Genomic DNA, 23,138 nt, shown 5'->3' on the forward strand with positions numbered 1-23,138 from the left:
ATTAACAAAGCTTGCTAAAAATAATTACCAGGTTTAAATAACACTTTGAGAACAATTTTATTTCTTATTGAACATAACTCAAATCATTAATTCAAGACGGTTACCTGTAGAAATCATGGGATCGCCACTTAGACCTACAAAGGGGACATATTAAAGGCTCTCTATTTCTTCTACATTCTTCTGCCCCTGAAAAATTAAAGGAAAAAAACTTACAAAAATATAAATGTTTAACATTAAATATTTTTGTAATAATTGTTCATAATAGCTAGTACAGGATTTATATGGAAGGAACCTCAGAAAAATCATCTGATATATGTTTACCTAAAAGCAGGCAGGCACAGCATGTTAAATTATTCTGATGCTTGTAATTTTTGCAAATGCTGTTTTGTTAGTTATACAACATGTACTCTGTTTACTGTTTTACAAAACATTCTGCCCACTTGATAACCTGGTAGTGCTATTCCAAAAGTTGCTTTGATGTCGCCCTCTCTGTAATGCCTGCCTAGGTCTTCTTTTACTCCCTTTCCTCCACGTGCACCTTCCAGATCAGAGTTGTTTCTAATTCTGTGCACGCCTTCCATTACCACACGAATCATAGTTTATAACATTTCTTCACTCACACCGCTCACCTCCTAAGAGATCTTAAACACCAGTTTGTTGAAAACTTCACATAGGACCTAGACATGCTTCTCTTCTTCTCTCACCAGTCTCCCCAAAGGCCATGTTAAAATCCTAAATAATATAGCTTATACGGTAACTGTGTTGGGTAAACACAGGGAGAAAAAGAGCCACATACAAATTGACATGCAGTGGTGGTGCAGCTTGTTCCTGCAGCCGTCTTCACATACTGTCAGACTTTCTTCATCAAGCATGCCCAATAAGCAAATAGGACACATCTGTTCCTCTTCATCTTTTATACTGTAAGGAAGGGGAAATGAAAGCATTAAACATGTAAGAACATAACACCGAATTTATAATGCCGTATGCTAAAAACAATTTTGGCTTCTTTAGAATATGAAAAAATTAATTAGAAATTCTTACTTAGGACCATCTAATTAAACCATTTAAGAAGTATTTCTCCTATTAACATACAGCAATTTTTAATCCGATTCCCACCACCAGTAAGAGTACATTTACTGGATCAATGAATATAAATGTTTTAAAAAGTCACATTACTTTTTTCCAGAGAGGCTATACCACTTTTTTATACAGTAAAGCATATCCTTAGAAGAACTGAACTGTCTCATTACAAAGGATTTAATTCTGTAAATAAATCTGACATCCATATATATTTTTTAAATGAGTATTTCCTTAGTTATTAAGTTGTCTGGACAATTTTCACATGTTTCTTAGCCCCTTGAAATTCTTCTTTTGTGAAAATTCTCTTCATGCCCTTTACCCATTTATGTACTGGATGCCAGGTTTCTGTTTGCAGCTTTTATTTTGTTGGTAAGGTTTTATTAGTTATTTTTTATAAGCATATTCAATTTGTCCCAATTATCTTTTTTATTGTTTCTTATATACCATTTAAAATTAATGCAGCAGTAAGACCTCCAGATTAATTTGTTCTCTTTTTTACTGATTTTAGTCTTAAAATATTTATTTCAGATATAAAAATTTGTGATTACATGAAACAGTAATAAGATTACAATTTCTGTGGTTTCCCCCTGGGATACTGCCAATGCACATGAATCAAACTCCCAAATTATGGCCAGCGCTATTTAGAGGGTACTTTTTTTCATCTTGGAGAGAAACTTTCTATTTTAACTTTTGCTACCTGGTTTTAAGCATTTATTAATTTTTTCCAAAATAAAAAGCTACAGAAATATCAAAAGGAGAAATGCTCTAGAGTAGTTTTGGGTCAGGAAGCTTGAGAAATAAAGCTAACCTTTTCATTCTATTTGAAAGAGATGAGGAGTAAGAGAAAAGAGTCCTGAACTAGAAGTCAAGATACTCAGGTTCGTTCAAATGACTCTTTTGGCTTCATTTATCATTTGAACCATGTAAAGTAGAAAATCTCTAATGTCTCCCAAAACTCACAAAACCCCCATTCTAAAATCAATTCACTTTATAAAAACTAAGAAAATTCAAACATTTACTTTTCCACAGATGAAAAAAATCTCTCAATTCTTTATCACACCCTTGTCCTGATACCACCACTTTCTATTCTTCATGAATTTTGAAGTACTTACAATACTTAAAAGATTGATGGGATGAAAATGGGACTTAATCACTTAGACCACTGCTTCTCAGACTGGGGTGCCTGGGAACACATGGGAGGTGCCCTCCTAAGAGAAGTAGCAGTCCTTTCTGGAGTAATTTTTAAGAAACTCATTTTTACATTAAAACCAATAAGGAAATCTTGGAAAAGAAAGAAAACTCATGTGAATTTTTATGATAGTACTCTAATTTTTTCATACCTGTCATACTGGGTTGCATTTCAGATCCTTCAGGGTTATGAGTTTATTCTTTTCAGTAACTAGGCAATGGAAAAGTTTGAGAAGCACTGCAGATTTTAAGTAATAACTATGATTAACAGCTACCATATCTCTTAATGACAACTTATTATTCTCTTTGTTTAGAAGAGTCTGCTTATGTTCTCACAGATGAAATAGACTGTAATGAGGATTCCCTGAGAGTATCTATGAAAGAAATTAGGATGTCATGAAACTTAAAAATCTTGTATTTGGAAATGATTTTGGATAATCACTTTGCCTTGAAAAACATTTACATAATGCCTCAGCTTCATTATCTGCAAAAGTGATAAAAACTACCTAATGAGACAACATACTAAGTGCTTAGCACAAAGTAATGACTGATAAACAGTAGCCACTTATTTTTTTACCTACCACGTTATTTTTCTTATGACATGGACATTTATTAGATTCTGATATTTAAGGTACTATTTTCAACACTGTAGTTTTCAACACATAAAGTATATATATATATATATATATATCTCAGATGACCTTTAATATTTTTTACCCTTGATTTTAACTTGAAAGCCAAGATTCAATAGTTAAATCATTTTAGAGCAACTTAACAAGTATATACTTATAGAAATTATCCCTAAAATTAAAAAGTAACACTGGATTAATGTTTTTAATTCCTTAAAAAGTACTAACCTGTTTTCTGAACTAGATGTAGAAGTACTAGATGATGACAATGTATGAGAATTTGACATGCGTGAAACAAACTTCTGGATGGTGTTACGAGATGGAGCTTTGATCCTTGAGCTACGCCTACTGTGATATTTCTGGAACAAACTCTCAACCTAACATTGAAAAAAGACAGTAACAATGATATTTGTGCCATGATACACATATGAAGAGTTGAATTATTTGCCTTTTATTTAATAAGTTTTTCATAAAGCCAATTCAAGAGCTTCAAAAGTAAGAATACATACAGCTTACTAAGGACAGTATTTTTACAGCAGGTCAGTGTTTACTTTTTTTCAGTCTATAAGAAAAACCTAATTAGTCAATAGATGATAAGAGAAGTATTTACAAATATCAAGTAAATCTTACATACTTTCACACCTTTGAAATGACCACTGTTTATTTAAATTCAGAGCTCATGGAAAAATTTCAGGAATATACCATAAAAATTTGTTGACAATTTTATTCTAAAGCATTTATTAAAAATTACCTCAAAATTCTTTAACGTTTTTCTCCATAACATTGGATCTGAAGGTTCTAGCTGAAATACCCGGAGCATAACAAATAGCAGATGAATGCAAAATGTTCCACGCCCACAGCTGCAGTTCTAAAGAGTTTAAAACAAACAAACCAACTTAGGGTTTAATAACTCTGCGATTCTATTAGAATTCCTAATTTGGTTCTATGAAAACTCCTAACTTGATCCTTTTTAAAGTATTTCCAAGTTTATTATACTAAACTTTCTATTAATTTGCTTCTTATCCTTAATAGAATAATATATATAAGGATATGCAAGAAAAGCCCACAGCTATCTCCATTAATTAATCTCTTATTTTTGGTTTATTAAATAGACCTAATTTTATTCTGACGTGTATTAAATCCTAGTAAAACCCTTCATAAATACATTAAATAAATATGTTTATTAGTTTCCAAAATATATTTTAAACTCCCTTTACAAGAATTACATAATTGATCTAAATTTAAGAATGTTATAGTGTATAAATCTGAATTAGGACCAGATACCAATAAAATATAAAATGGTGATGAATCCTACCTGAGGCCCGATAAACACGCGGTATTTATTGTCTGGGCTGTCTCCTCCAATTAAGAAAGAGTTGGGTCCTATTTGCTGCAGTAAGTACAGCCTGGCCCGCATCACTTTGTTTACACGGCGGTTTGTTTCCTCAGGGCTATATGGTGAGAAGCCATCTGGTGAAGGCGCTCTTCGAGGTGGTGTGATTCTCCCGCTCTGAAACTTCACAACATTTTTAAAGTTAGGTTACTTGCTCATTTCTCGATAAGAAACAATGACCCCAAAAAAGCCATGTAGCATTTTATATTCTGAAAAAATGGCCCAAGATGCGACAAAATGCATTTGCAAATGCTTTTGTCTGACATAGTTATCATGAGTAAACTTCTAAAATCTCACACACCTAATAATAAATCTTTGGCCAAGAGAGCCAACTATGTGGTAATTTTACAAATTATAAATATCTGACTTCTTTTTAAAGTATTTTGTAAACCAAAATAAAAAGCGTAAGAAATTTGTCTCATAAGCAGGCAAAATGCCTTGTTTTTTAGTGAAAAAAATTAAGCATCCAATTCCCTGCCTTCCACTTAATGCATTTACCAAATGCTGTTCTGTGACTGGTAATTTACAAACAGCACCAAGAAATTCCTCCCATGGTACACCCTGTGGAGAACTAATGGCAAGTGACTCTTCCCAAATTAAGACATCTTACTGGAGGCTGATGAAAACTCTCCTATAGTGAGGGTGATATAGCACTCTCACTCTACTCCACTGATTCCTCTAGAACTTGGTCTTTTCATCAATGCCCAGTGGAAATTCTAGTTTGATGCCTAACTAGTTAAAAGATAAAAAATATCGGTGAGAGCAGGAAGCAACTAGAAGCCGCATACAGTGCTGGTGAGAATGTAAAATGGTGCAACTGCTTTGGAAAACACGATCCAGCAATTCCACTCCTAGGTACAAACCCAAGAGAAATGAAAAGATATGTCCACATAAAAACGTGTACAGGAATGTTCACAGTAGCATTATTCACAATAGCTAAAAGTGTAAACCAAATGTCCATCAACTGATGAGTGGAAAAACAAAGTATGTATACCCATACAATAGGATATTATTCTACAATTTAAAATTGGTAGAGTACTGATTACAAATTATACCATGGATGAACTTTGAAAACATGATGCTAAGTGCAAGAAGCTAATCACAGAAGATTATACATATTATATGATTCCATTTATATAAAATGTCCAAGATAGGAAAATTTAATATAGACTCAGAAAGTGGATTAGTGGTTGTCTAGGCCTGGGGAGAGACTGGTCTGGGGTTTCTTGTTGGGGTGATGAAAATGTTTTAAAATTGACTGTAGGGATGGCTACAACTCTGTGAATATACCAAAACCCAATGAATGGTACAACTGAAACAGATGAATTGTATAGTGTATGAATTGTATCTTAATAAAACCATTATTCTTTAATAGGCAGTTACTAAAAAGTAAAACAAAACCAGGCATACATGTATGCACTATTGGACTTGCTAAGTATTCAGACTACGGATATGCTCACAGATGTACAAAATGACACATTGCATAAAAATATTTTTGCAGCATTATTTTTTTAGTAATGAAAGTTAAGGAGGAGCATAAATGCTCATTAGTATGTAGTTCATCCAATAAGCCATGATTTATCCAAATAATGAAATGCTAGGTGGCTGTTAAAAAGAATAAGGGAGTAACTTTATCTAGCATATATCCCACAGGGGGAGACACACTTCTGTATATACTTGTGGTAGTCTTTTACTTTGATGGCCCCTGTGAACTACAGCTCCCAATATTTACACCCTTCTGTAGTCTCCTATCATTTTAATTCTGGATTTGGGCACGTAACTAGCTTTGGGCAATGAGTGACTAGCAAACAAGATGCAAGGGGGTGGCAAAAGAGCTTCCACATTGGAATTTGCCCTCTTGAGAGACTTTTTTTTTCTGCAACAGAAATTTATTGTCTCACAGTTCCAGAGACTTAAGTCCAAGATCAAGGTGCTGGCAGGGTTGGTTTCTTCTAAGGGCTGTACGAGATAATCTGTTCCATGTGCTTTCCTACCTTGAAATACTTATTGCTACCCAATTTCCATGCTATAAGAGATGCCAACAGCCCCAACTGTTCCAGCTGAAGGACCAGACATGCAAGTGAAAAAGCAGTCATGGATACTGTAGCTTCTGCAGATGCCACAGGAGCAGACATAAGACACTCCTGACCAATATGTAGATTCATAAGCTAATATATGATTGTTCCTGTTTTGAGTTTTTAAAAAGTAGGTAATTTATGTGTCCACATAAAGCCAATAAATACTGTTGAGTATCTTGGGCTTTACTGTAAAATTTTTACTTAAAATTTACTTATTGAAGCATTAATATGCTCTAACAACCTCAAATCCAAGGAAACCCAAATCTCCCCCCTGGGGTCACTATATTTCAGTCATTTTCTCCATTTACTCATTTGCTCTTCAAGGTTAGAAAGTAAGTTTTAACTTGTATTTCTCCCAGTAGAAGTCTGTCTGTCTGTCTGTCTCAGGAAGTTAGCACCTATCTTTTTGCAAATCTCTTTGATGCCTGGCTTAATACAGAAGACAGCTGGATTCTCATTGATGCTTCTGCATTCAATCTGCTATGATATGATATTTTGGTTAAAGAACATGAAGAAAATCTGGCCTCACACAGATAAATAGTTGGAAAAAGTAAGCCTTCCCAAATAATAATGAAAATTCTTCTTTGATACTAATATTAAAGGAGTGTTTTCTTAAAGGAGGCTGTAATGTGGAATCTGAAACCACAGAAAAATTTCTTCTACTATTACAATAAAATCTAGATGGTATATCTTACATACTTTGAATGATCTTACATACTTTACTCAAGAATGATCCTATTTCATGCACTGGTTATACGGAAAACTCTGGTTTACTGAGTTATGCAGATCTTCCAAACATTCACACATTTCATTGAGCAATATACAAATTTGATATCATTGACCTACTAGAAAAGTCTAAGTATTGGGAGGCTATCAAGCTCACAGTGGTAGATACGAGTTTTCCAAAATTCTAATTTTTGCTTAAAATCTCAAATTTTACCACTAGTGAAAAAACCTAATGGTTGTTTTCCTTGAAGTGAATATTAATTCTTAAGTAAAGTGTCTGCCAAATACTCAAGTGAAGAGTACAATGTCTACTGGTATAGCTTTAATTCAGGCAAATGCACCAGCAGCTTTACCCACCATTTAATTGTCAATGCAGTGAAAGGGGCAAATAACATGTCAATTTTATTACAAAATTAATTTTGACCTAATGGATCTATAGAAAGCATCTCAGGGCAGGCCCCCCCCACCAAGAGCCTGTACATCACACTTTGAGAACTGATGCTCTAACAGATGGCTAGCCAATCTTTTCTGTGTTATAAACAAGTTTAAAAACTGTAGGAACTTAACATATTTGCTGAAACATTAACTTACAGGCACCGGGGAAACTCTTTTTCTCCTTACTCCTGGAGATTCTGATTTCACCGTGCGCCCTGATGGGGAGCTGCCGGGGGAAGGACTGCGTCGGCCTTTGGGCGCTGGGGAAGCAGTGCTCGCCTGGCACTCTCCTTGAGACTCAGCTGCCAAGTTATTAATTTCAGATCCATCTCCTTTAACAGGGATTGGTTTTACCACCTAAATTAAAATTCCAGTATTTTTATCACTTAAAATATTTAAAAAATAAGTAAATTTGAACATAAGACAAGAAATGAACTCAGTGAGTTTTTTATTATGCAATATTATACAAATACAACAGATAATATATCAGCTTTTATTTACTATTACTTTATAAACCATAAATGTAAGACTGTTTTTACCCACACAGATTTAATTCATTTACGCTTTATGAACTAGTTAAAATGTTGTCATACATTACTTTAGAAGATTTGGAATTAAGATCCTTAGACCTTACCTTAAAAATAAAACATCAAAATAAAACTAGAAAAATTGCTTTTCTTTTTTGCGTTCTAAGTACAAGATAAATCTCTAATAAAAGGATTTTAGATGCTGACATTAGAGGGCAGTGTTGCTTTAAGCATTACCTCTCCCACCCAACCAAAGGGTTTAGTTCCTAGAATGGTTTGCTTAATGAGCATAGTTTAGCAATGTTCTGTTCAAGTGGCCAGGATCTCAAAGCAAATAAAACTACTGCATTTAAAATAAAGAAGGGAAAAAAGGCTTATAAGAGGATCTTTTTATGCTTAATTTTCCATTTCCTCCTACGCTTTCTTTCTTATAGCAGGTAACCCATAGCCACTCACCACAGGGCCTCTCCTATTTCTCCTTTCCAGCCATTCATGCTTCCAGGCTGGCATACAGGTTGCCTTCAGTTTCTCCCTGATCATTCGTTCTTCTGGGCGATCATCCATCTTGTGCAACCCCTTGAGAGTTTCTTTATTCTCCATCTCGCGACTAAAATGGAGGGAGAAACAAGGAGCATGAGATGTATATATGAAAAATAGTTCTGAGAACAAATAGAACAGCACGGTTCTATTCATACTTTCAGTGGACATGTAAAGCTAAAAAGATAACTGCTAAAAACTCCAATGATTTAAGCAAGATATGAAAATATCATTGTGAAACATATACTACTCTACTGTTGCATTTACAATGTGGATAGTGTTGAGTGTTGCCTGATAACGTGAGTTTAATGCCTATAAAAAGAAAGGTTCTATTTAGAAAGTGCATGCTTACTAATAGTATTAATGCAGACCTTTGTTTCTAGGTAGTTAATAAAATGCATCCTAAGACATTAAAGCACTGCATTAATACATTCATGAAAACTGCATTGTTTCTAATTATACCACTCTAGCATGCTCATATTAGAGACAAATGTTTAGAAGAGTATTTTCTACTCTTTACCCCAGATTCCCAATAATTTAAGTTAATACAGATAAAATCTGGTGAATATGCTCATTTTCTGAAATAAGCTAAATAAGTATTTAATAAGCTAGGTGAAACCTAACTACACCTTCTATGACCTCACGATGTTTTTTCAAAGCCTAAATGATTTAATTTATTTTCTCAGAACATGATAAAGCACTTGGGGTACTCTATATGTAGAGAGTAAAAATTATCTGATACAAAAATTTTGATCTTTATTCCATATATAATGTGGCATTATCAGAATGAAATAACCTACAAGCTGGTAACTTCTGAGAACTAATTCTACAAACTAATTTTACCTAATGGGTAAAACATCCACAAATTTCAGAATACACTCATATCCATATGCAGATCTATATGCAACACAATATATATAGGTATGGATTTTAAAACTTGGTTTATAAGAAACAGTTAAAGCACTGCATTCTGGGGGAAGTAACAATTTTTAAAATACTAAGCTAACTTCAGTAACTATTTTGGAAATTCTATAAGGCTACAGAAAATTTTTTTTTTATAACACTGATAGGAAAAGGAAATAGTCAAGGAAATACCAGAGACGATAACCACCAGCTCACCAAAAAGTCAAATTCAAAATCCTGTAGGAATTTTCCACTAATCCTAACTATAAAGCATGAGTATTTTCAGAGAACCAGCAAAAAAAAAAAAAAAAATCTACTTAAAACGAAATATGCACTAGAAAGGAAATAGTTAACTAGTTCTACAGAAGCATCAGTACTGTAAGGGGAGAGGAAACCAGTATGTTAAATACCTCTGTGCCAGAGACTAGCCTAGATATTTTTAAAGAATGCAAAGAACACATAACATTTGAAACTTGCAAATGGGCATTAAAATGATTTCTACCACACATATAAAAATTGTCACAAAGAAAGAGGCAATATGAGAAGGAAGGAAGGGAATTTGATTTTCTTATTTACTTAGAAGTGTTTGGCTATTTTTCCTGTTCTGAATATATCATAAAGTGTAAATGTTAGGGGTGGATCAGGAGGGAGGGAAGGGGAGAAGAAAGGAAGAGGGGAAGAAGAGACAGGAGAGAGAGAAGGGAGAGGTGGCCGAGAGGGTGAGGGAAAGGAAGGAAGCAGAAAAGAAGGGAGAAGAGGTTGGGAAGGGTGGAGGGAGGAGGGAGGAGGGAGAGGTGGAGGGAGTAGAGAGGACAGAGAGAGAGAGAGAAATGTTTTCTCAGTTTATCCTGCTTAGTCAATACTTATCCAGGGACGCTCAGATTTATATAGGCAACCAAATTTATGGGCTGACTGCATACTAAAAATTTACTCCCAACTCTGGTTTGAAAAGCACTCCCCCTGACCCCCTCCCCCCAGTAACAATGTTATAAGGTGGGGCTAGGTTCCCAGGCTAGTTCTCAAAATAAGTCACCCTGTAGAACTGCAGTGCATTTGTACAGGAGAAACTCCTGTACTCCCTGACAAAGGTGCTTGTGCTTCCCATTGATCCTAAAAGTCTCTCCTCCCCTAAATTTGCTTTATGAGTATCTCTTCTAAGTTCTGTATTTTCAGTCTCCTTCCCTGGTACCCACTCTAACACACAGAGGACTCGCCTATCTAAACAAATCTTCCTGAATGATGTGGCCTCCTTAATGTTAGCATGATTTGCCTCTTCTTTCCACTTGTTTGAAAAATACTATAATCTTTCAAGCCTATTTCTTATTATAAAGAACAGAGGATGAACATAGTAGTAGCTTAACTTTTAACTATTGCACACATCTAAGATTATTTCTTTAGAATAAATGCCCTGAAATGGAATTACTGGGTCAAAATGTACACAAATTAAGACTTCTGGTAATACTGACAAATTATCTTCAAGAAAATACATCTTCCATTCACAACACCCAGGTCAAGTTGCCAATTTAGCTGGTCTGAATTAGTGATAGACTCCTAAGGGGCTCCTTCACTTTGAATTTTACTCCAATCCAGACTTCAGAGCAGCCAAGGTCACTTCCCCATTAAAAGTCTCCCCCTGGGGTTTTCCCCCTGGGGTTAGACTAAAATCCAAAATGTTATGGCCTATGAAACCCTGCACCAACTGGTCTTACCTCAGCTGAAGTCACCCAGAACCCACCTCTGCTCACCCTTCTGTTTTTTTCATTGCCTAAAAAACTCCAACATCTTTCCTGGCTCAGGTCTTTTGCACAGGCTGTTTCTTCTCTACTTTTCACCTCATTAATTTAGCTTTTCTTCAACTCCTAGAGACATTCCCAGTCTCAGTTAGGAACCCCTAGTTCCATTTTTTTTCTTAGCTCTGTTCTTTAAAGTGCTCATTGCAATTTGCAAACCTGTAACAACCGCCCCCTCCCCCCCCTACACACAGACACTCCACGAGGGCAGGGACAACTGCTTCATCTGAGGCTGTATAACCAGTATCTAACCATGTCTGGCTTACAACAGGTATTAAAACAATTATCAAATGAATGATCATTTATTAACATCTTTGCCAGCCCTAAGGGCCTTCCCAGTTTTAAAACTTAATGAGTATTCATGTTATTTAATCTTTCTCTAGTTCTGTATTTAATTAAGACTAGGTTCGCAGTTTAGATGTTATTCTGTAGAACAATTTTTGTCGTTCCTAAATTGATCTGCAAATATAAACCTAAGTGTTTTTTCTAATGTCTTCATAATAATTGTATATTATTAATTCTAAAATGTGCATTTTTCACACTTAATATCTCTGAAATCTGAATGCCTCTTATAATCAAATGTTGTTGTAATTTAATTGGCAGGATTTTATTTCCTTTCTTCATGGTATACAAAATAGTGATACAATTTATAGCCAATGGGGTCTTCGATTAAATGAAATATACAGTGAATCCTTTCTGCTTGTCAGGAAAAAAACCATACCTGAGTACTGAGTTTCATTTATCTCTGAAACTGAAACCAAATGGGGAAGAAAAACAAGTTTTTCTTAGATACTTTTATGTTTTGTTACAGTCCTAACATATAGTCTTTATGGATCAGACATATACAGGTTTTTTTCTTTTTACCAGATATATGTATGTGTGGGTGCATGTATACAGCAGTGATTTGTCATCTTATCTAATTAATATCATAGCTATAGTAGGAAACTTTTTTTTAAAACACAAACTAATCTAAACAGATAGCTGCATGAGTGTTTAGGAGAGTTATTTTTGCCCCATCTATTACCTAGAACCACACTTGTTATTTCAACTAAAATAATAGCTTGTATATTTCTGTCTTTTTAGCAAAGCAAACATACATATTTTGGGAAATACTTTGAAGACTTAAAAATAAACAATAAAATTTTAGCCAGATAATTATAAGAAACTTAAACATTGCTACAGATTAAGCTTTATCCTCCTTTCCTGTTTATTTAGAAAACATGAGGTTTCTTGCTTTTTTTGGTTTCTAAACATTCCTCAGAATGAATCTGTGATTGACCTAAACTTCAAAGCTTTTCCGCCTGAGATTAGGCTGTCTCTTTCTAGACCTATACAGTTTGCCTGCTAAAAAATGAGATGGTTCAATGGCCCCTCCTCAATGATGCCACTTGACCCTCCCTTTATATGACCCACTGTGGCACCAGGCATTGTTGACTGGACTGTCACTCTTGCAGATCTCCCTTCCCTTGTTTTGTAGGAGATGGTTTTTCCCTACTTTTGCTTCTAACACTCTGACTAACCTCATTAGTATCATATACTAGACCCTCTTCCTGGAGCCCCTTAAATGTCAGCCACTGTCCTCTTCTTACAGCACTAAAATATTCCATTTATAAGCGTACTAAGATATTTCATACCCCTCTGCCTTTGCAGATGATTTGTTTCCTGAACAGGAATACACTTTTTGTCATATCATATGCCTTCAGTAAAGAATTTCCTACCACCATTCTACAGCAGTTAGCCACTCCCTCCCAGTATGCTTATATTAATTATCACACAGCAGAAACTCAAGTATCTGCTGAAGTATCTGCTTCCCTCACCACATCAGGAGCTCTTCTGGGACAGGTTACCCCATCTTATTCATTCTTCTATCATCAGTGCCAAATGTCCTGGTCTAGCCACAAAAGGCACCCTACACGAGGTCAGAGGGCCTATCCAGCCACAGCCGCCTCCCGGATGAGGGCAGTGTCTGATGCTTGGGGCACCATTCTTTACACATTTGAACCCAGCCTGCAGTCCACAGTTGGTTGGTGCAAGAATGTGCCCTGATCTAAAGACCTTCTACACTGGATGGTGCTGTACCTCTTAACTAGACTCTTTCTCTATGGGGGTTTAAACACAAGATCCATGGATAGTGGGTCACTGCAGGAAAAATGGCCACCAAAACTGAGGAAAAGAGAAAAGTAGTAACTAGCAGCAATAAGAGAGAAATAAGGGAGAAGAGAGGGAAGTTAGTCAGAAGGAAGATGTGGTTAGAGACGGGAAGAAGGGAAGAAGCAATAAAAGTAAACATAAGAGTTGTATTGTACCTGGGCCCCTGCTATGCTGTTAGACAACTGGTGCTACTTTCCTACCTCCCTGGGTGGTGAAGCCCTATGTTCCCGTTCCCTGGAGGCCGCATGTATGCGCGGCAGGGCAGTGGAGGGAAGTAAACTCTCATGTGTCTTTTGTCCCTGCAACCCCAAAGAGCCTGACTAAAACATTAACTCAGCACACTCCCTGACCCAGAGGACATTCAATAAACACTGAAAAACATACTCCTACCAAGTTTACCATAATTTCTTTAAAGTATTTCTTAAATGGTTCATCTTTAGCATGAAAATATGTTAGCCAACAACTAGTGATTGGAGAAGTAACTGCCAGACATATCATAACCAAAAAAGTAAATGTTACGTGTCAGGCAAGGTGTTAGGTGTTTTATGAGTATAAACTGTACCCTCCCAACAACCCTATCAAGTCATTACCACCTAAGGCTTGGAGAGGCTGGGTTACATGCCCAGGGTCACACAGTTGGTAAGCAGCAGGGACAGGATTCAAACTCCAGTGGATCAGCCTCTGAAGCCTGTGCCCTTAACTGGCCACTGTCAAATCTGATTTTGTACAACAAATTGGCATCGGATATCTATGTTGATATCTATTGATGAGAATACCAAGAAGTTTAAACATGTTATTTATTTATTTATTTGTTTTAGTTGCTTTAATTTTTTTTAACATTTTATTGAGTTATAGTCATTTTACAATGTTGTGTCAAATTCCAGCATAGAGCACAATTTTTCACTTATACATGAACACACATTCATTGTCACATTTTTTTGTCACTGTGAGCTACCACAAGATCTTGTATATATTTCCCTGTGCTATACAGTATAATCTTGTTTATCTATTCTACATATGCCTATCAGCATTTACAAATTTTGAAATCCTACTCTGTCCCTTCCCATCCCCTGCCCCCTTGGCAACCACAAGTTTGTATTCTATGTCTATGAGTCTGTTTCTGTTTTGTATTTATTTATTTATTTATTTTTGATTCCACATATAAGCGATCTCATATGGTATTTTTCTTTCTCTTTCTGGCTTACTTCACTTAGAATGACATTCTCTAGGGACATCCATGTTGCTGCAAAATGGCATTATGTTGTCTTTTTATGGCTGAATAGTATTCCACTGTATAAATATACCACAGCTTCTTTATCCAGTCAGCTGTTGATGGACATTTAGGCTGCTTCCATGTCTTGTCTATTGTAAATGATGCTGCTATGAACATTGTGAAGTAGGGTTCCATCTGGATATATGCCTAGGAGCAGGATTCCTGCGTCATATGGTAAGTCTATTCCTACTCTTTTGAGGAATCTCCATACTGTTTTCCAGTGGCTGCACCAAACTGCATTCCCACCAGCAGTGTAGGAGGGTTCCCTTTTCTCCACAGCCTCTCCAGCATTTGTCATTTGTGGACTTTTGAATGATGGCCATTCTGACTGGTGTGAGGTGATATCTCATCATAGTTTTGATTTGCCTTTTTCTGATGATTAGTGATATTGAGCCTTTTTTCATGCGCCTATTGATCATTTGTATTTCTTCCTTGGAGAATTGCTTGTTTAGGTCTTCTGCCTAAACAAGCAAAATTTTTGGATTGGGCTGTTTGTTTTTTTCTTATCAAGTCGTATGAGCTGCTTATATATTCTGGAGATCAAGCCTTTGTCAGTTTCATCATTTGCAAAAATTTTCTCCCATTCCTTAGGTTGTCATTTTGTTTTACTTATTGTTTCCTTTGCTGTACAGAAGCTTGTAAGTTTAATTAGGTCCCATTTGTTTATTCTTGCTTTTATTTCTATTGCTTGGGTAGACTGTCCTAGGAGAACATTTTTGAGATGTATGTCAGATAATGTTTTGCCTATGTTTTCTTCTAGGAGGTTTATTGTATCTTGTCTTATGCTTAAGTCTTTGATCCATTTTGAGTTTATTTTTGTGTATGGTGTAAAGGAGTGTTCTAGGTTCATTGATTTACATGCTGCTGTCCAGTTTTCCCAAAACCACTTGCTGAAGAGACTGTCTGTATTTTGTTGTGTATTCTTGCCTCCTTTGTCGAAGATTAGTTGACCAAAAGTTTGTGGGTTCATTCCTGGGCTCTCTTATTATGTTCCATTGGTCCATATGTCTGTTTTTGTACCAATACCATGCTGTCTTGATGACTGTAGCTCTATAGTATTGTCTGAAGTCTGGGAGAGTTATTCCTCCAGCCCTTCTTTTTTCTTAATGCTTTGGCAATTCTAGGTCTTTTGTGATTCCATATAAATTTTATTATGATCTGTTCTAGTTCTGTGAAATATGTCCTGGGTAATTTGATAGGGATTGCATTAAATCTGTAGATTGCCTTGGGCAGTATGACCATTTTAACAATATTGATTCTTCCAATCCAGGAGCATGGGATATCTTTCCCTTTTTTAAAGTCTTTTTTAATTTCCTTCATCAATGGTTTATAGTACTCCTTGTGTAATTCTTTCACCTCCTTTATTCCTAGGTATTTTATTACTTTGGGTGCTATTTTAAAGGGGATTGTCTCTTTACTTTCTTTTTCTGTTGATTCATCATTAAACATGACTTTTAAATGGTGAGTTTTACTATAAGAATTAAAGAAGCACATTAATTCTATTCATTAGTAGAGCACTTTGCTATAATAGGAGTAACAAAGACTATAATGATCATACGAAACTTTTCTGGAAATTAAGGGGGTTTAACCCTAGAGTACATAAAGATATCTGGAACAGTTTAGATTATGGATAACTTTATATAAGAGAATCTCAATTCTCTCAGTGTCTGGGTAATGTCAAACAACACTGGAAAATACACTGAATTATTTGGGACAGGCAAAATTCAGAGCCACTCAACTGAGGTCTACTTGTGAAGCTCTTAGCAGCAGGAATTCATATACTAAAACCCATAAGCTTTGTTACTCAGAGGAGCGACAGCAAGGGAGGAACTCTCTCCCAAAACAAAACTAGACTATGGTGGGACCCTTAAAATTTAAATTTCCAGGTGAAAGGCAAGAGAAGGAATGACTTTGGTAAGGATGAGGAGAGTGTGATGAATCATAAAGGCTAACAATAGAGGCTAACAGTCCTTTACCATGGGCAGGGCACTGTGCTAACAGTGCCATGTGGGTCATCTCAGTCAGTTCCCATGAAAATAGGACTCTTCTCATGAGAGTGGGACTCTTGCTATCCCATCCACAGATAAGAAGAAAAGCAGGGAGGTTTATGTCCAAGGTGATAAAGTATAGGTGAAAAATACAGGATTTAAACTCAGATGAATGATTTCCAGGGCAGAAGGAAAATTAATATTTACAAGTGCTTAAAATTTGCTGACCTAGATCTGAGGCCAAAAAATCTGTATCTCAGTCCTGGAACACTATTTTCCCTTAAGATAATTTCTCCAGAGATATACTGTCATTGGCAACTGTTGGCCTTTTCCCTCTTCTAAGCACGGATTAAATAAAATCATTGGTAAGGGCAACCCTTCCATCTTTATGTAATGCAACATTTATAACATATCCAATTTTACATAAGAATAATATGTAGAAGTGGCTCATATTATGAAAATTATCTCTAAGGGATTTCATTCCAGGTTATGCTCAGTAATGTTTAGCCCTGAGAACTAAGGATGGCACAATACCTATTTATTTATACTGAGAAACAGGCTCCCCCACCCCAGTACAGAGTAGACATCTTCTCTTTAGCACAACAAAGGACTCTCGTTTTCTTAATATGAATATAGCCATGGTATAGTCAGTTTTATATTGAATCTCTACCAGAGTCTTTATCAGAGGGAGAAAACTATTTCTAGTATTGTGTGCAAACCTTCCTATTCAGTCATTTGAAGGATACAGGCAAAGAATTTCATCCCCCAAAAAGCTCATTGTTATGTTCTGGTTAGTTACATCAAAAGTTAGCTAATATGGAGATCAAATAACAAAGACAACAATATAGCTTATTATCAACAATTATTATAAGCAGTTTAATTCTGCCTTACTGATTTTGATTGATTCACATTTATAAATTGTTCTAAACTGATTTGTACATACTAAAAATCAATTTGTCTGATATCATGAATTAGTTTCTATTAAAATATCAGTGCATTTGAATTTTAAGATAATAATTATTCTCCAGCAAAAATTACAGGATTCTGAAAAGTAGAACATGGTATAAAAGCTTAAGTATGTATGAAATTAACCAAAATTAAACCATAAGGATTAGTGGCTAATCATACTGTAAATACTAGCTGACCTAGGTCAACCTAGACAAGGAAAGTGGAAGTTCTTTGAGGGTAGGACCTTTCCCCTGGCATGTCTGGCAGCCACAAACAAAGCACCCAGAGCAACAGATGCCATGAGCTTGATAAGCAATTGATGATTTGGAGTTGGAGTAGCTGGTTATCACTTCCAGTCAACAGAGATCTGGGAAGTAACACTGCAGATGTTGTGCCCAGCACATGTAACGGACACACACACAGCCTGTTTAACCCATAACTTCTACCACAAATGAGTGCCTTTTGGACACATAAACAATTTCAAAAAGAATAGGAAGAATCAAAAGGCTTTCTACTTCTAAATTAGTAATCAAAAAAGATTGGTTTAATATCACCATACAAATATAGTAACAAAGAATTTACAAAACACAGAGAGCTACTAGACAGTATCAAACCATTCTTACAGGTAACAACAATATAGAAGGATTTTTTTGGGAGTCAGTTACCTCTGACCAAGTCTATGCAATAAACTACCTATCTCAAAGCCTCCCTTTAAAGAACACAAGTGAATCAAAAAGAAAACTGTATTTTAGCTGTATAATGTTTCTGTATTTTTTATATGTATATGCTAGAAATGTATGAATATACTTAAAGCAATTGATATGCTACAGAATACTGAATAAACTCTAAGGAATTGATTAGTAAATTATTTCTTGTAATTACAATAGTGTGCTACAAATTCGGATACCATTAAAATACATTTTTTAAATGTACATAAGATACTGATAACTACCAATTAGGACATATTGTATGATTAACAGGATATATTAAATGAAGAAAAAAAGACTCTAGGTTTCAAGAATCACATTTTTGTTTAATTCTGTAATTACATGATATTCAGTGTTACTTTGGCTCTGTGGAGTAACACTGAATATCATGTAATTTAATCACTGATGACATCAAATAGTCCATCCAAATCTGGAAAAAAGAATAATTCTTCCTTCTAAATATGCTAAGACATGAACATAAAAATCATCAAATTAATATAAGTATGAAACTAATTATGTGTACTTTATCAAGCTGGGGGATACATAACAATCAAATATATGTACTGACAAGTGTGTAACTGACCAGTCAAGAAAATGTCAAACTGCAATAGAAGTTAAAACTCACCAGGAGGAAAAGATAATTCAGACAGCTCAAATACACAGCAAAATTCAAGGGGAAGTAGCTATGCAGAGATTAGCTAGACTATTAAAATTGGTAAGAATTTTAAAGAAAACTAAAGGAAATAAGATGTATCAAGTTAGGTTAGGAAGGACATGAAAATTCTAGAAGATTGGTAATTTGAAATCAGAAAATACTGTTTTTAAAAAAAGCAGTCAAGGAGAACCAGAGTTGAAGGCAGGCATCTCTTCAAGTTAACACCCCTTATGTGTGCGCATAAAAGAAAACAAATCAGACTTAAGTGAAACCAACATGTTGTCAGTTCTGTAATGTCTTAAGACTCAAGTTCAATGAAATTCACTGACTTGTCACAAATTATGAACTAAAAATTTGATGGCAGTATTTATGTAGACAAGTAAAAATTGTAAAAATGGCCAGAATTGGACAGAAATGAGTTTTGTGATTTTGTAAGATTCACCACCTCACAAAATACATGAAAATCTTAGTGACAGAAAAACAGTAAGTGCACTTCTGTTATCGGTGACAGACAAAACAAATGGACTAACAAGTTACCAGCTGTTACTGGAACATTTACTACTTTAAGTATTTTTCAAAAATACTTCTCTTACTCCTCAAAGTAATCACTTCTGTAACAAAATTTCTAAATATTACTATTCTTCCACCCATCTTTCCATGGGAAAAATTCACACTATTCTCACTCACAAATTCAGAAGATCTATAGGTCTAATGTAAACCACTTTCTGAGAGCCAGTGTTTACAGGGGACAGTTTAAGACCAAAATGGTCCCATTTCTCATTATTTCTTTCCAATATAAACCCATGAAAGCTTCAAATACTTTTAATCCTGTAGGCCTGTATTCTTTTGATATTCAATGCTAAAAATTCCACTGTTTATTCCTTCCTTTGTTGTGTCCTTGATAACTGACGAAGAACCTTTAGCAACCATTGGAAAAAAAAAAGGGACGTATGAGCATCCTCTTCCTTAACTGTTGAATATAGATCAGTAAGCAAGGAAAAGGATGCTACTTTTTTTCATAGTATTTGGCTAAATGTGTATTTCCTTTCAAGAATTCCCCTTTCATGCTACTTGACAAACCTAGGGTTGGGAATGTGTAAAAGACAATTGATACATAAATGTAAGTGAGCTTTTTCACTACATAGAGAAGTAGATCACAACTCCCTACACCAATACTGGGGCAGTTTTCAGCAAAGCAGTGTCCTGTCCTGTCCTCCATCTAAGGGCACTGGTACATAATTCATGGCACAAAGCAGGTATTCCAAGGGGAAGAAGATGGCTGCTCCTTCACCATTTGGGGTTTCATCAGAAAGATCCCAAGTCAGTGTTGGGCAGGGTAGGGGTAGGGGGGTCTGATATGTTTTCCTTTGGAACCTCCTCCAATGGGAGTGCAGCTACATTTTTACAAGTCAATTATTTTGAAAGAAATGTGGCAGCTCAGTTTAAGTATTCTAAGCGATCAAATGAACAAAGCTAATAATTGGGAAATTGATCTGTTACTGTACATGTTCCCTTCCTCCATAGTTTAAGAAAAGAGGTTTAGAGTTTAAAATGTCACATTTTGAGTACCTTTTATGTTAATAAACACCTTTGGATTATTATTTTTTTTAGTTATATATCATTTAATTATGTTTATTTAATTTTTTAAACATTTTTATTGATTTATAATCATTTTACAATGTTGTGTCAAATTCCAGTATAGAGCACAATTTTTTAGTTGTACATGAACATATATATATTCATTGTCACATTTTTTCTCTGTGAGCTACCATAAGATCTTGTGTATATTTCCCTGTGCTATACAGTATAATCTTGTTTATCTGTTCTACAATTTTGAAATCCCATCTATCCCTTCCCACCCTCCGCCCTCTTTGGATTATTTTTAATGTTCCCAGATTAATGGAGGAAAAGGCATATAGTTCTGAATTAGAGCACAAAGTCTTCTACAGCCTTTGCTAGGAGAATGATTTCTTCCAAATCCTGTGGAACAGCTAGCACCATTTCAACAGTACTTCCCTCTAGCTGGTGGAAAGGCACGTTAACTGGGATGCTCAGAATAAGGAAAAACGACTTCCTGACAAATGTAACTTTCCTTCTCTATGCTTTTTGCTAGAAAACCTCTCTGCTCAACGAATGCTGGCATGCCTACTACACGTAAGCCCTGGGCTAGGCAACAGAGATACAAATACAAAGTGGGATAAAGAAACAAAAGATAAATAGGACAGCCCTCTATCCCTCTAGGTGCTTAGTCTAGCAGAACAGAGAAAACAGATGCCAGCTCTGATATAATAGAAGTATTTTAATACATCATAAATAGTTGCAAGGATGGAGTGGATCTCCATCCTTAATTTTATCTAGGGGAATCCTGGAAAGATCTATAGGTACAGGTGCAGTTCTGTTACCAGTGACAGACAAAACAAATGGACTGAACAAGTTACCAGCTGTTACTGGAATGTTTACTACTTTAAGTATTTTTCAAAAATACTTTTCTCTACTCATCAAAGTAATCACTTCCGTAACAACCTACTGTAATGCCTGAATAATTTTAAAGAAAAGAACAGGACTGGCAGGCATGGATCTGATGAAGGCTGAAATATTTTCTTAACAAAAGAAACAGCTTTAGTGAAAATAATGTTCTATAAAATACTAAACAGCTTATAATTCTGCTGTTTAGGAAACACTAGGTAAAATAGTTAAATGCATTTATTTAAAGACCTCTGTGCATCATACTTCTCCAAGTGAGAAAAAGAAAAGGAAAAAAAAAGAAGGTACACAGCATTCTTCACACTTATTTACTTATATGGCACGGAAGTCCTTTTTAGCAGAACACCTCTGACAGAGTAGTAGTCCTTGAATTAAACTGTGAGAAAGCTCTACTGGTTCATCTCTAGAGTCCTTTCTGATTCAAATTAGTCAGTAGGTTTAAGAAGAAAAGTCCAGAGAAGAAACTAACACCAGCTGTTTTAATGTCTTAATATATGACTTCCCAAGCTATCATAAAATTCAGCGATTGTCTTTAGAGCAACTGACACTCCAAGAATTTGAAATATGGGGAAAAAGATTATTTGACAGCCAGCTAGAGACGGGTATATTCACCTGGTACAAACCCCATCCTAAGAGAAGTGGGTGTCAGACATTCAAACTTGGCCCAGTCTAACCACTAGCAGAGGCCAGAGTCTGTCACTAAGATTTGCTCCTGGCCCAGTCCACTTACTCTCTGCCAAAGACTTAGGTCTGGGGTGAAGACAAAGAAGACATTAGCCAAAAAAACCAAAAACCGCCTGACAAGCTATTTTCTTTAAAAATCTTTAAATGTCTAGAGGAAAGCCCCAGAATATGAAATAAAAAAGGGGCCTGGGGCACAGTCCTCACTCCACTGCAAAGCCCTGGAGCGCTGGTGCAGCAGGAGCACCCATGGTCTCCCCCACTGACAGCAGCACTCCTGGCGGTGTCTGCTGGGAAGCAGGTCAGGCGGGAAGCAGCATCAATGCCCAGCAGAGGCAGTGAGACCAATGTGGCTGAAGGAGGTGAGGGCAAGGGCCGAGGAGGCAGTGTTGTTCAGGGGCGGCAATAGGGAACTGACCAAATTCATACACCGGTGCATGGGCAGCCCACACTGGAGAGTTTAGGAAGAGGAGGGTTGTCTCTTAGGGGTATTGAGGGTAACGGCCAAACCAGTAAAATCTGGGTTGTATCCACAACAAAATCAAAAGGGCTTCTTGTTCAACAAAGATGACATAACTTGAAGGACACGTTCCTAGGATAGGGTAGATAAAGAAGTCATACCACAAACATAATCAAGATGTATGGCATGGAGATCAGTGGCATGAGTTCTGGAGCTAGAATGCCTGGGTTCAAATCCAAGGTTTGACACCTACTAGCCATATGGCTCTGGCCCAAGTTATTTAACCCCTCTGTACCTCAATTCCCTCACTAAGAAAAGGATAATAACACCCACCACATGAAGTGGCTATTAGGATTAAATAAGTCAGTATGTAAAGTGCTTAAAAGGAAGTTCACCTCCCTAATTTCCTCCCATTAATTTCTTCTGTAAAATGGAGGCAATAGCTAATATTTATGATGCACTTCCTACGTGCCTTTCATTTTACGCCCTTTACTTACAGTTCTCA

At 35.9% G+C, this 23,138-nt stretch overlaps 1 protein-coding gene across 2 annotated transcripts in view; it reads right to left on the reverse strand.

Moving 5' to 3' along the window:
• MAP3K1 (mitogen-activated protein kinase kinase kinase 1) overlaps positions 1-23,138 on the reverse strand; it is a 66,051-nt gene that overhangs the window by 18,583 nt on the left and 24,330 nt on the right. For both annotated transcript variants that reach the window (XM_015240713.3, XM_072958648.1), the window contains exons 2-8: positions 8,513-8,663; positions 7,686-7,886; positions 4,213-4,413; positions 3,649-3,765; positions 3,126-3,274; positions 797-918; positions 105-186 (exon numbers count right to left, since the gene is read on the reverse strand). In XM_015240713.3, coding sequence (XP_015096199.3) covers positions 105-186; positions 797-918; positions 3,126-3,274; positions 3,649-3,765; positions 4,213-4,413; positions 7,686-7,886; positions 8,513-8,663 — 1,023 coding nt within the window. The remainder of the gene's footprint in view (positions 1-104; positions 187-796; positions 919-3,125; positions 3,275-3,648; positions 3,766-4,212; positions 4,414-7,685; positions 7,887-8,512; positions 8,664-23,138) is intronic.

Source organism: Vicugna pacos, chromosome 3, assembly GCF_048564905.1.
Source record: "Vicugna pacos chromosome 3, VicPac4, whole genome shotgun sequence".
NCBI classification, from domain to species: Eukaryota; Metazoa; Chordata; class Mammalia; order Artiodactyla; family Camelidae; genus Vicugna; species Vicugna pacos.